Source organism: Vidua macroura, chromosome 9 (genome assembly GCF_024509145.1).
Source record: "Vidua macroura isolate BioBank_ID:100142 chromosome 9, ASM2450914v1, whole genome shotgun sequence".
Lineage (NCBI taxonomy): Eukaryota > Metazoa > Chordata > Aves > Passeriformes > Viduidae > Vidua > Vidua macroura.
Genome location: NC_071579.1, coordinates 22,357,833 through 22,371,223, shown reverse-complemented (window position 1 = coordinate 22,371,223; position 13,391 = coordinate 22,357,833). Strand labels below are relative to the sequence as shown.

General features: G+C 51.1%; 1 protein-coding gene across 4 annotated transcripts in view; it reads right to left on the bottom strand.

Moving 5' to 3' along the window:
• Positions 1-13,391, bottom strand: part of PTPRF (protein tyrosine phosphatase receptor type F) — a 375,120-nt gene that overhangs the window by 4,573 nt on the left and 357,156 nt on the right. For all 4 annotated transcript variants that reach the window (XM_053984683.1, XM_053984684.1, XM_053984685.1 and 1 more), the window contains 5 exons: positions 11,823-11,998; positions 5,771-5,890; positions 4,542-4,696; positions 2,971-3,256; positions 1,213-1,391 (listed from right to left, as the gene is read on the bottom strand). In XM_053984683.1, coding sequence (XP_053840658.1) covers positions 1,213-1,391; positions 2,971-3,256; positions 4,542-4,696; positions 5,771-5,890; positions 11,823-11,998 — 916 coding nt within the window. The remainder of the gene's footprint in view (positions 1-1,212; positions 1,392-2,970; positions 3,257-4,541; positions 4,697-5,770; positions 5,891-11,822; positions 11,999-13,391) is intronic.

Sequence of the window (13,391 nt, the reverse complement as noted above, 5' to 3'; positions counted from 1 at the left end):
GTCAGACTCAGGCTGCAGCCAGGCAGCTGCCTTAATGACTGGTGGTGGATGGCTCTGTGCCACACAAGCAGGACATAGTGGAGGTTCCCTCTGCTCTGTGACAGCTCTTCTCCAGCCCCTTCATTCTTCCCCATTACTCTGTCCCACCCTGAAGGAGCCTGGCTTGCTTCAGTTTTCCTGTATTGGGATGCTCTCCTTTTGCTCCTTGTCTACTCTTGCCTCCACACAGCCCTTCTCCCTGGGAACTCTTGCTGGGCTCAGCTGCTGGAGCACAAGGCACAGAGCTGCTGGCCTGGCTGCACCCACATTTGTTCCCTTTGGCAGTGCCTTTTGCATCTGGGAGGTTACCAGCCCAAAAGAGGCAGGTGGGCAAAGCCAAGCTGGAAGGGACATGTGCCACATCTATCACTGCATCCCCCACTCCAGCACTGATAATGGTGCACATGAGGGATGACCTTACAGAGATGGTGCACAGACAGATGACAGGAACGGGCCTTTTATGTGCATCATTGTGATTTGGTTTGGATTATTGTCTAGGGGTTGGTTGGGAAGGTGATGTGGTCACTAGGTGATGTGGGAGGAGATGTGTCTTCTCTCCTGGCATTTTGCATCTGAGAATGAGATGTCAACAGACAGAGAGAGAAAACTTAAGCATTACTGCCTCACTAGATCTTAATTTGTGCTTTCTAAACTGTGTTCTGGAGAGAGTAACCTGGTGATGGGCTTCCCAGTGTCCAGCACCAGCCCTGCCTGAGGATCCAGACTCCTCCCAAAATCAGGACAAGGAACAAGCCTTGAGCTGCCCCCTGGATCAGCCACTCCGTGGAAGCACACTCCTAACTCTAGTTGCTACAGCAGGGAGGCAGGTTTGAGTTAGGTACTGTAGATATAAAACACAAGCCAAGGGATGCCTACCAGAATATCCCATAAAACCTCCCCAGGAGCCAACACAGCCTGCCACTCCAGCCATGTGGGCATCTGTCTACAGCAACACAAGCCAGCCTGGCAGCGCTCACTCACAGGCAGCCTTCACATATTGTAACTACACACGCTGCAGTGTCTGAGAAGATGGAAGGAAATAGATAAAATGCAGCAAAGTGGTCCCCAGCCCACCTCAGGCAGTCAGGACCAGTCCTTGGGAAAGAAAAGGCAGCTCTGCCTGGGTTTCCAAGCAGGCAGGACAAGCTGGCAGTCACCCAAGGAAATCCTCACCTGTAGCCATCTATGAAGCTGGCATTGATGTAGTCAGAGCCCTCAACACCCCGGATGGGCTGCAGGCAGACTCTTGTCAGCTCATACGGCATGATGTTCACGAGGCGGTTCTTGAATTTGTTGCACGGGAGGTTGGCACTGATGAAACGTGAGGTATGTGCTTTAGAATTGGCCAGCATCTGAAAGAGGAGGAGACACATCAGATCCCTGCTGGGAATGCAGCAGTCTGGGGCAGAATCAGGATCCTGGCACCAGTCATGTAGTGGAGTGGAGGCCCACAGCAGCTCTCTGACACACACTGAAGCTTTGTACCTCTCTGAGCCAGGGACGTATGCTTGGTGGCAGCAGGGAAGCAAAGCTTTTCCTCTTCCATCAATGTCTTGCTATTTACTTCTCACCCCAAAAGAACCCAAGAAAATCTGAGAATTGTGACAGTTTTAGGTAAAGAAGATCTATTTTGGGTTACTGTGAGACTCTTTGAGTCCTGTAAACTGGAGTAATGGTAAATGTGTTACTTAGATTCAAACAGAAGTCACTCTTCCTCCCCCCAGCTTTTTTTAAATTTTATTTTCCTTCCCCAAAAGACTGCCTCCAGCATCTCCAGAACCATCCTTCTCTCTATGAGTGGCAGCTTGACCTCAGCAGAGGATCTCTGCAGGGGGCAGGGTTGCTCTGTAGGGAGCAGTGCAGCCATGGGAGGCCCTCCCATATCCTGCTCCCCAGGGCTTCCCATGCAGTGGGCACTGCCAGGCCACAGAGAGGGGCAATTTCATTACTGTTCTCAAGAGACCTTTGGAGAAATGGAAGAAAAGTAAAATTTTGTCTTTCCTACAACAGAATTGCTTGAGCTGAGCACAATTCTGTGGCTCTCCTGAGGAGTTTCTCAGTGTGACCATGAGACACTCAGGCAGCATGTTTTACTGTCCCAGCCCCAGGATACCACAAGCTCTGATAACCACACGACAGAGCTTCTCAACTATTCCCAGTTTACATGGAAAGTCAATATTTTGCCTCTCCTGCTCCTCTGTCACTTGGTGGGAATCCCCAGGGTGAAGGTGTACTGCTGCAGTTCATTTCACAGCCTGCATGGTCTGCTGCCTCCCTGCATGAGCTATATTCCCCTGCAAGAGTTCACTGGACTAATGCACCTCATCTGAGAATATGGGCACTTAACAGAGCTCACTTCAGCTCCAAGGCTGTCATAAATATCTGCAGTTGGCATATACAGATACAGGCAGAAAAATGTGGGCTTGGCTTCTTAAAAATGGTGTGCCTTAAAACACTGTCTTCACCAATGCTAGGCAGTGAGGCTTGGTATTGAGGTGGTTAAAAGATTACAGAGCTTAGCATTGAAGAAATGAGACCAGAAATGTCTCACATATTTAAATTGGAGCTGTTTCCAGACAAGTTGTTCACAGTAACATCAATTATCACTAACATGATATGCATCTGATTTCAGATGCAGCTCCTGCCGCACAGTGAACCTACAGCAGAAAGTGCTGCTGGGAACTGCACATCCATCTGCCTTTTATATCATCCCCAGAAGCTGTCAATCCAGGGGGGACCAAGGCCGACACAAGCTTTACAATTCAAATGTATTTTAAATCACTGCCTACCTGCTTTAGAAACACACAAAAGAATAACCATCTGTAATGATCCATAGCCCACTTCTCCCAAGCCCTGGACGAGCGGCCCGTGGAATTCTGTGAGCAGAGACAGGGCACTAGAGAAGTGGGGTGCTGGGGCTCTGCCACCAACCTTGAATTCCAGCTCCATTTCAGTAACGCTCTCGCCTGGTGGCACCTGGGTCAGCTTCTGGATGTGGGCGAAGAGGTTGCGTGCGGGCACCTCGGTATTGCCGCACGTGGCGGCCTCCAGCAAGGCCTCATGGATGAAGATGTACTGGTCCTCCGTCTGCACCATGTAGTTGCGCTGGGAGCGCATGCATGTCACGTGGCCGTAGATGTCCACGGTCTTCTCGTGCTTCATCCGCTCCAGCATGGCGTCGATGACGATGAAGCAGCCGGTTCGGCCCACGCCAGCACTGCAGGAGCAAAGCACGCGGTCTGAGATGACACAGTCTCCTACAGATTTCACACGAGCTCTAACAGTACTTAAGAGATTACCCAGACTTAGGGCACACAAAAGGGGAGTAAAAGCTGCTCTCTGTGAGCAAAGCTTCAAACAGGAAGTGACAGGAGGAGCGAGGGAGAGAACCACTGGAGAATGTGAGAGGCTCCTCAGCCTTTCTGCTGCCCCCTTTTCACTGCTGGAGTGGAAAGGACATGGTGTCACCCTGCTGATCGCTGAGGTGGCTGGCAGCCCCTCCACAAGTGAAGGAGAAATGTGCTTAACAGGCAGGAGAGTGACAGCACATGTGTGTATGAAGTCAGAAGACATGAAGAGCAGGCTGAGCCCTAACATCAGTGAAGTCCGTAATTTCCAGCCTGCTTGTCCCCTAACCTGGGTCACTGTTTCCTCACCCATAAAACAAGCACGGCCAGCCTGAGAGGGGAAGAAGAAAGCTGAGGTTATGCACGACTGTGCTGAGCCCTTCACTCAAGCACCAAATGCCTCTCCACAACTGTTGGACGGGCAGTAGCAAACCTCAAGCTACTCACTGCGAGAGCACCCTGAAAACAACAGATACACTGTTGTGACATATAAACACAGACAGAGATAGGGAGCTAGGCATTCCCTCATTTATGGTGCAAGTCATATCCTTAACAGGGCTTTAATACAGCTTGTTTGTGTGTTAATTATACCCCACTACCATCTGAAACAGCATGAAAGAAGAGCATTAAACACTGCTGGTAAGGCGTATGCTGAAACAGCAATGATGGAGTGGTTTGTTCAGTAACAGTCCCCTCTTGGCTGCTACAAATAAATCTTGGCTGGGTAAGATGCTGAGCCTTAGTAGACTAATATTTTGTCTTAAGAGCTGTCTTTCTACCCCATGAAAGACTGTGGCTGTAAATACTGCATGTAAATGTTTGTAGAGGTCACTGCATGCATTTCTGTCAGTGGTGTGCATCTGAAGGTACCACCCACTTACACTGGGCACAGCTAATTTAATTTTTAAATAGCACTTGCAGTTCTGCAGGAAAATGTGTTTTCTGAGGCTCTCCATATAGCAGTGCTGTTTAATGTGATACACCAGTAGCAACAGAAATGCCACCACTGCATTACCACTGCTGGGCCTGTTCTGCTGCCAGCCCAAGCATGCAGTGCAGGTTATGTGACCATGAAACCTTTCCCACAAGAAGGGGAGACTCCACTTTCAGACAGGTTAAAGCTCCTGCAGCCAGAAGGCAAACACACAGTCCTACCTGCAATGCACAACCATGGGCCCAGCATCTGTTGGGTTACAGGCCTTGACCCGTCGCAGGAAAGCGAGGATTGGGGTGGGGTATTCTGGGACCCCGTGATCGGGCCAAGCCATGAACTGGAACTGTCTCAGCTCTGTCTTCTCATTGGAGCCATTCTGTCAAAGACAAAGAGGAGTTGTACTGCATGAGAACATCTCATCCCAGTGCAGGAACCCACTGACAGGGCAACAACAGCCACAGGCACACAAAGCTCTGGGTGATGAAGCATGTACTGGGCTTTCACCAGTGAAAATCTGGAGGAAAAACACAGGTTTACTGCAAAGCTCCTATACATACAGATGCTCTGTAGAAAGGCAGTTTTATAGACAACAGAGCATCTCTGCAGTAGTGGAGCAGACCACAGGGAAGGTGAAAGACTCTTCTGCACAGCACAGGTTCATCCTCTATACTCACTGCATGTTCAGGGAAAATGGGCACTGGGCATGGAAGGGCTACAGCAACCAGTTCCCTCCCTGCTCCTCTGCATTGTGATGTCCCTGGGCAGGGTGATCTGCAGGTCAGCAGACCATGCAGGCTGTGACTGCAAACTGCCCTGCTCTTCTCTGGGCTTGGCTGAGTGATCTATGCAGCAAGCAGTAGGACTGGCTGGGTGATTGCTGGGGTCTTCCTGAGGCATGAGTGTGTCCCCCCTGAGCACTGGGCTCCTGGCCCAGACTCAAGTCACACATAGAAGCACTTGCTGCAAAGCCTGTCTGCACTGACACGCTGCTGCTGGCACTGCCCCCAGGGATTTCCAAATCCTAATGAGGAATGCAGCAGGCAGGAGAGAAGGGTTTATGCTCATGTCAGAAACAGCCCCTCCATTTGCACGATTAGTGACAGGAGTGATAAAAATTCACTGCTTCCCATGTTGTTCCTCTAATGGGAGGACAGCTGCTACCTGTACACTCACCAGAGGCAAGAATAGCCCTGCTCTGGGGCTCATTGCAGAAAGCACACAGAAGAGCATCAAGTATCCTGGCCAAAGTCCAGTGGTAGCCAGATGCACAACCTGCAGCTGATCTCCTGCTGCCACCCATCTGTGAGACACGGCTCACGTGTGGACTGGCCACATGCCTGGCCAAGCCAGGTACAGCCAGTGGCCACTGCCTGTGGGCCATGGAGCACCCTGCAGCATTGGGAAGCATCTCTGCAATACGTGAAGCAGCAACAGCCAGCCAGTCCCATACCTTGTACAGCGCAAAGGTGCGGACGGTGTAAGTCGCCAGCTCGACTGTATCCAGCAGGACCACCTGGATCATCCCATAGGTTTCTGTACCCCGGCTCGGCCAGTACTGGTCACACTTTACCTGCAGGGAGGTGAGGAAAATGGGTCAGTGATTGGCTGCTGCTGGAGCATCTGGGATGAGAACAGGACTCTGCCCTTCGAAGAGTAAAGACAGAAATGAGTCACTGTGCCAGGGGCGCTCTAAAATCCAGATTTCCTTCCCCCAGAGTGTCCCAATCCCCAGCAAAAAGGCAGCACCCACTGGACCCCTTTCCGTAAGACTCAGAATCACAAGAACATTTTGAGCTAAAGGGACCCACAAGGATTATCAAGTCCAACTCTCAAGTGAATGGCCCATATGGGAATTGAACCAATTTTGGTGTTATTAGCACCATGCCCTGACCAACTGAGCTGATCTCAGTGAGTGGCTACTCATTGAAAGAGGGATTTTCCTTTTCCCCTGGAGCCAACAGTGGAAGTGGTGAAGGGGGCTAGGCCACCAGACAGAACAGCAAGAACAACACCAGGTACCAAGACAGTGAGCAGCAATTCCTAGCAGTGATTTGTGCCTGCTGTAGTTCTTCTCTGCCTCCTGTTTGGTGAGATTGGGAATCTTTGGGGCTTTGCCTGAACCACCCCCTGCCTGAGCTCTACCTGGATGAAGAGAAAGTGGGCAGTTGTGGGATGATGGGAGAAGAGCTAGTGCAGCAGGGAAGAGGAAATGGTGGTTTCTGTGGGCACTGCTCTACTCAAAGAGCAGCTGAGGTGAATGAGATGCAGTCTGTATCCTCACCAGGTCCCAGCTATGCCAGTCTGGCATCCTTGACCCACAGCTGTGGCAGGACAGAGCTGAGTCCAGCACAGTACACAGCAACAGGCATTACCTTTCCCGTAACACCTGCAGTCTCCAGGGTGCCCCTGCCAGCATTGCCTTGGGCAGCAAACCACCCTCGAGACAGGTGGGACACAGCCCCATGCCAGGACTCCAGCCTGGATGCTGTGTCCACCCTCTCTGCACTGCTGTAGGTTTGAGTGCATTGAGCATCACCAAGCAACACCAACCTGCCCCTGTGGCAGGTGGCACATCCCTGAAAATCTGCATCTCCCAGGTGTTTCAAAATGGCTCTGCAAGGACCAGATGGCAGCTTAGACACACGCACATCTTGTTCTCCCTCTGCAAGAAGACACAGACTGTGGCCAAACTATCCCTTCAGCCCCCTCCTGCAGGCAGCGCTGTCCCATCATGAAAACACTGCTCCCTTGAAACCTTCTGCCTTGCATCATCCTTATCACTCCCTTCCAACTCTGCAGCCAGAGTGCTTTGAGCTACTGGTCGCAGCTTTTGCTGCATCCCATTTGGCAGACAGCCAAACACATCCCCAGGGGCCCATCCCTCTGCCCTCTTCACCTCCCTGCACATCCCTCCCTGCTCACATGCTGCTGCTCTCCTCCTCCTCTTCATAGCTCAATGTTTGCAAACTACTCCTCCTTTTTTTTTTTTTTTTTTCCTGTGAAGCCCCAAGCTCCCTATTTAATTGGCACCCTGAGCATCCCTGTTTCATCTGGTACCTGGCTCCCCCACCCTGCAGAGCCACAGTGCCTGGCTGACAGGAGGAAGACTTAATTCCCACCCAGGTGCACCACACCGAAAATGGTTTCCCACCCTAAGAGAGAGGAGTGAATGGAAGATCATCTGTGCTTGTCAAGGAATAGTAAACTTAATTATTAGCAGAATGTGTTTACAGGGGAATGTGTGGGAAGGAAAACAATAAGCTTAATTAGGAATCAATGAAGTTCTGCCTTTTAATTGAAACCACTTGCAGCAAGGTGGGGCTTGTGAGAGCTAAGAGCTCTCATCCTACACTCTGGCTCTGGAGTGCAGCAATCTGGAGTCAGAGGGATGCATCTCTCCCTGCTTTTTGGGTTCCGCTCACAGTAAGGCCTGCCCTGACAGAAGTGCCTGGAGTAAGGCTGCCTAATGAGGTACTGCAGGTGCCTGTGCAAGCAGAACAGCTCTGCTGCCTCCTGCCCAGGATCTCCTGCTGTTTGGGCTGCTGTGCTGCCTTGGATCTGTGGCAACATGGCAGGCCCTGCAATAATCTCAGGATTCCTCCTCCTCACTTGGCACAGAGCATTTGATGCTGACTGGCTGCAGCACCAGCAACTTGGAGGTCACAAACATTATTTCACAGCTAAACTGATCCCATCCTCATGAGTGGATGGCAGCTGCAGGCAGTTTCCACGAGGTCTGAGTTTGTCTTGCCTGGCTTGGAGATGATGTGACCCTCTCTAAGGGACAGGAGAGCAGCATAGCATCCTGCAAATGCTGGGGACAGCTGTTTGCTGTGGTTTGCAGGGGCTGTTTCAGGGGAACAGCACAGCCTGTCCCTGTCCCTGTGCCTACACCTCAGGGACAGCAAGTCCCCTCCTGCCACCCACATGCTGCAGGGCTGTGTACTCGAGCACAAAACAAACTTCAGAGGAGTTCCCTGTGTGGGATAATAGCAATGCCTGGGTTGGTAATTGAAAATTATTTATTCATGACCAGATAAGAGTCAGTCACATTTTCTGCCAAATTTACCCATAATGTTTATGCCCCATTTTCAAGCTCTGTAAATTTTATGCTGAAGCCGATGCACTGTGGCACTAAAGCAGATAAGAGATGTTTTCTTCTGGCAGTGCTTGTTTCTCATTAACTTAAGGAGCACAGTAATGTCCTGAACAGCCATTTATTGCAGCTTTGCTGAGTGGCTCCTGTTCCTCCCCTTTGATGCCCTGAGCCCAAGAGCAGCCGGGCACCTCTCTTCAGCTTGAGAGCTGTGCTCTGCCCCTGGCCCTGCTCACAGACTCCAGATGGCACTGCTGTCAGCAGAAGGGCTGGAGTGTCATGTGGCTGCCAGGCTTCTCTTCCCCAGGGCCCTTGAGCACCAGCCTCTTAACATCCCCTCCTGGGGATATGAAATGCCAGGGGACTTCACACTCCAGAGATGGCTGCTTGGTGCTCTGGGCTGGAACAGAACAAGCCAAGGCACTGCTGTAGGAGACTCGGCTCTGCCAGGCTCTAGAGGATAGCCCAGGGTAGGAGAAATCCTGCTTTAATACCTCTCTCCTGGCAACACAGCCCGGCAGGGACACACCACGCTCACAGCTTCAGGAAAGCTAATCTACAATGTGTGTTTCTGAACTGCCACCAAATGATTCTGAAACTGATTGTAAAGCTTTGAAGGCAGCTAAATTGCACAATCCAGCCATTTCTATCCTTTATGTGCTTCTCACTTTGTGAAAACATGAAAAAGGGAGGATGATTTAGACCATCAAGCCAGCTAAAATTGCAGACCATAAAAGCTGATGCTCTTTAAAGATTTTTTTCCCCTCTGCAGCTCAGGAATCCTTTAAAGCAGTGTCACCCCCACAGGGCTGCCAAGCTGCTCCTGGTCCTGGTTGGCTTATCACAGCAGTGCCGAGGGTGACCTGGGGAGCTCGCCTGGAAAGGCAGCAGAGCCTGCTCTGCACTGGGCAGCTCGCCATGAGGCCTTGCTACCCACCCCAGGCTCTGCAGCTGGACAGACAGTCCTGTGCCTGTGCCAAAGCGCCTAGGCAAGGGGACTTTCAAGCAAGGTCACCCTTGGGTAATGCTGTGATGCCATGTGACTGCCTGGAGCAGTGTTGTCCCACAGCAGTGTGAGCATCAGCAGGCAACAATGCTGCAGAGACCCAAGGGGTTACCTCAGATGAAGTTTGAAGTCTCTGGAGCAGAATGAACTGCAAAACAGTGACTCATACTGAAAGTTTGGAGCAATGGGCAATGATTGGGATTAGGATCTTCACTGGTCCCAAAAAGCTCTTCACTGCTCCCAAGAGAGCTCTACCCCTCACCAAAAGGGCATGAGGAAAAGCAGAGCAGGAAGGTGGCTAAAAGCAATCTTGCCTTGAAAGATGCTGAAAAAGACAAGAAGAACACCCAGAAAAAATAATCTCTTGGAAGTCCACATTGCAGTTCCCTACCAGGGCCCTGCTGTGAGGGAATGCCCTGAGACACCTTCAGGGTACAGCAAACACATCCAGGGAAGTCTTTGCTGTGGATCACTGGTTCAACTCAGGAGTGACCAGGTTTCTCCACTGCCTCTCCTGGCAACCTGCCTCTCCCATAGTGCCAGAAAAAACTGCCCACTTCTCATTAGTGCTGGGGATGTGCCAAAGAGGCAGCAGGACATAGGCAGGCAGTGCCTGGGAGCAAATGCAGGGGTCTGGATCTGGTCAGGTCAGCCTGGAGCCCCTGGGCAGTCTGCCCAATCAGGCAGGCTTCCTGAGAGTCTCTGAAGGCTCTGGTCACCTCCTGCCCATAACAAGGATTCAATGTCACTAAAAGCCTGACCACACACACTGTGTTTGGGACAGAAACCAATACTGCAGGATGATACAATGGGGTGTGCTGGAGAGATAACATACAGCTCAGCAGCACAGACATTTCAGGCAAAGACAAGTCCCTCTGGGGTCGGAGGAAACCTGTTATCTTCAAGAAACATGCACCTTGGAGTGCCTTGCCATAACTAAGAAGCCCAGAAGTTAAGTGAGTCAAGATTCCAGGCATGGATTTATTTGGCAACCCAGAAGGGCTTTTCCTTGTTCTTCAAATATATGTTCCATCATTGAAATGTGAAGGCACAAAAAAGTCCCCATATAACCCTTAGCTGTACAGTGCAGTTGATCAGAAGCTTCTGATCTTGCTTAGCCTGTGTGCCAAGCCCTGAGCCACAGGGCAGGTCAGAATCATTTCCCTGCCTGTTTGGGCTGTGTGGGTGAAGTGGCCATTGGACAGAACAGGCAGGGCCCTGCAGCAGGAAGCAAAGTGCAAAGCAGGGGCTGGATCTCTAGAGACAGCTCATCTCCAAGGAATGCTCTTTTTACCCTGCAGGCTGTAGGGCATTTGAAGATGCCAGGAAATGCATCAACAATGCCTGTCTTTTGCACATTAGGGAAAGCAGATCTGTTTTGCCATTGATGACTGGGGGTTCCAGCCACCTCCTCCCAGCCAGGGTGGGCTGGGACAGCCCTGTGAGCATTTTGGTGCTAAAGCTTTGAAAAGGAGGGAGAGCAATCAGGCAAAAGTTTTAACTAAACCCAAACTTGACCATTTCTTCTGCTCAAGAATGAGCTTATTGGGCTAAAAATAATCAGTGCTTCACAGCTTGAGTGCACAAGCCCCTTCTGCTGTTGGCATGGCAACACTAAAATATTCTGCTAGTACAAATGCTCACCACTAAAATTTTACTTTTAGGAACAAACTGAATCATGAGAGGCAGAAGCTGCCTCATCCTTGGGCAAGCTTTGCCCAAAGGGTGCACCTGGGCACAGGAGCACTTGGCCACTGCTTACAAACTCCTGCTTCAGGGGCTGAGTAAAAACTTCTGTCACGAAAACTGTATCATCTGCAGTGAAGGCTCCCACTCCTTCTCCAGCTCATGCCTTCCCATGGTCTGCAGGCAGCTTTGCGTTTATTACATCAGAATATCTAATCCTGGCAGTGTAAGCTGATAATTTATACATGCTGTCATTGGACAAGGCACAAATTAGTCTTGTTATTGCAATGAGACCCTTGTCAGCCATTTCCCTGCATTGCCAGAAATGCCAGGGCCCTGTCAGGCTGCTGGATGCTGCCGGTCCCACCCAACTATTGCAGCTTCTCAGCTTCTGGGGTGGTCTGCACTCTTCATCTCAGAGCTTTCCTCTCCCCCTTTGATGTGAGTGATGTGGGCAGGAAAGGATGGGTGCACATGCAGACATGCAGGCAAAATAGAACTAAACGAGCAGGCGAGCAAGAGAAGGTTTTGCCACCCTTTTGCCCCACAGGGATATGCTTACAAGGCATTTGCTGCTGGGCTGCATGAAGCAGTGAGCCACATCACTGGAACTGCCCCTCCCTGGGTGCCCTTATGCCTTATGCTGTGAAGTGCTCCCATTCCTCCCTTCTTCCCCCCAGCAGCTCCAGAAAATAGAGAAAGCACACACTGTACCCTGGACTTCTCCTCCAGCCTGGTCATCATGACTATAGTTGCTGTTCTCTGTTCCCACACCATCCTCCAGAAGTCGCTGAGGGTTTCTGGCAGCGGTCCCTGCGTGGCGATGTAGGCGTTCTGCTTCCGATACCCATCAATGTAATTGGCATTGATGTAATCACTGCCTGGGACCCCTGCGGAGGAGGAAGAGGGCAAGAGTTACTGGGGTAAGCCCACAACCCTGTACCTACTGCTCTGCTGGGCCCCGCAGGCAGGAGAAGAGGCTGGCATTTTCACAAGGCTCTTGACAAGTCTCCTTTATGGGGTGATGTCAGGATCTCTCCCAGGGATCCTGCAAAGGACAGGGATGGTGCCTGAAAAAAGAAGAACCCTTTGTAACTCCCACATTAATGCAACAAGCAGGCAACACCAAAGCAGAGAGACAGCTGCCACACGCACACAAAGGAAAATTCACAGGCAGGAATATTAAGGAGCTAATTCGGCCCCAAGCAACTGACTGAAATAATTGTCTTAAATTCACCAGCAATTTATTATTGTCCTACAGCACCTTTTAAAAATGAGGCTCCTTTATTAGCTTGTCTCTGTTACCAAGGGATGTCAGGCAGGGATGTCCTCCTATCCTTCCTGCAGGGACAACTATTCTCAAGGAGCCAGAGATCTTCCTCCGTTGAAACCCTTCAGTGTGAGACCCCCCCTGCCGCCTGCTGGCAGAGGCTGCTCCAGCCCTCACAAGGCCTCCACCACTTTAAGGAAAGGAATTTTTCGTAAGGCCTTTAAAATGCAAACACATAGTTACTAAAATAAATTCGGCAAACAGAGGCCTGAGGCTGCTTCCAAACCCTGCTCAGCATGGGCTGCTCAGACTGCAGGGATAGAAAGCAGCAGGAATCTCATTGTCTCCCCAGGAGAGAGCATCTGCATTTCATTAGAGAAAGGAAATGAAGCTGGGGGTCACCCCTCGTCCTTTTGTCCTGGGGAAAAATCTACAGCTCTATTCTCCAGGTCTCAGCAGTCTCTAGCAGACACAAAGTGCTGGCAGCACTGGGGGAGTGGCAGCAGCTGGAGTGCAGCGCTTGGCTCCCTTGGCATGGGCGGCACGGACCTGGCAGGGTGCTTCGGGAACAGTTCCCAGGAAGGCACAGACACTACTTACAGAGACTGAGTCAGGCTGGAAAACAGGGATTCCCCCGTGTGCTCACCCCACAGCTGTCTGCAAGGGTTTGCCCATGAGCAGACATGCCAGGCCTTCACATAGCTGCTGCTGCTGCTTAGCAGGGCTTGCTGTGAGGGACTGTTTGGCCCCCCCTCCTCCTCTTGAAGAGGATGAGTAGTGCATAACCATTAGAAAAGGCTTTTCCATCTCCCAAAAAAGGATGCTAGTGACTGTAGGGCCACCCATGTGCAAAGCCAGGCCCCAGTTCCTTCCCCAAGCAGGGTACATTGAATTAGCTGTATCTTCCTCATCCTCCATCACTGGGCTCAAATCTGGGTGAGCAGAGCTGGGTGCTGGTTTATAAAACAAGGGGAGTGGGTGTGCTTGGGCTCCAGCTCCTCTGTGTGCAAGAG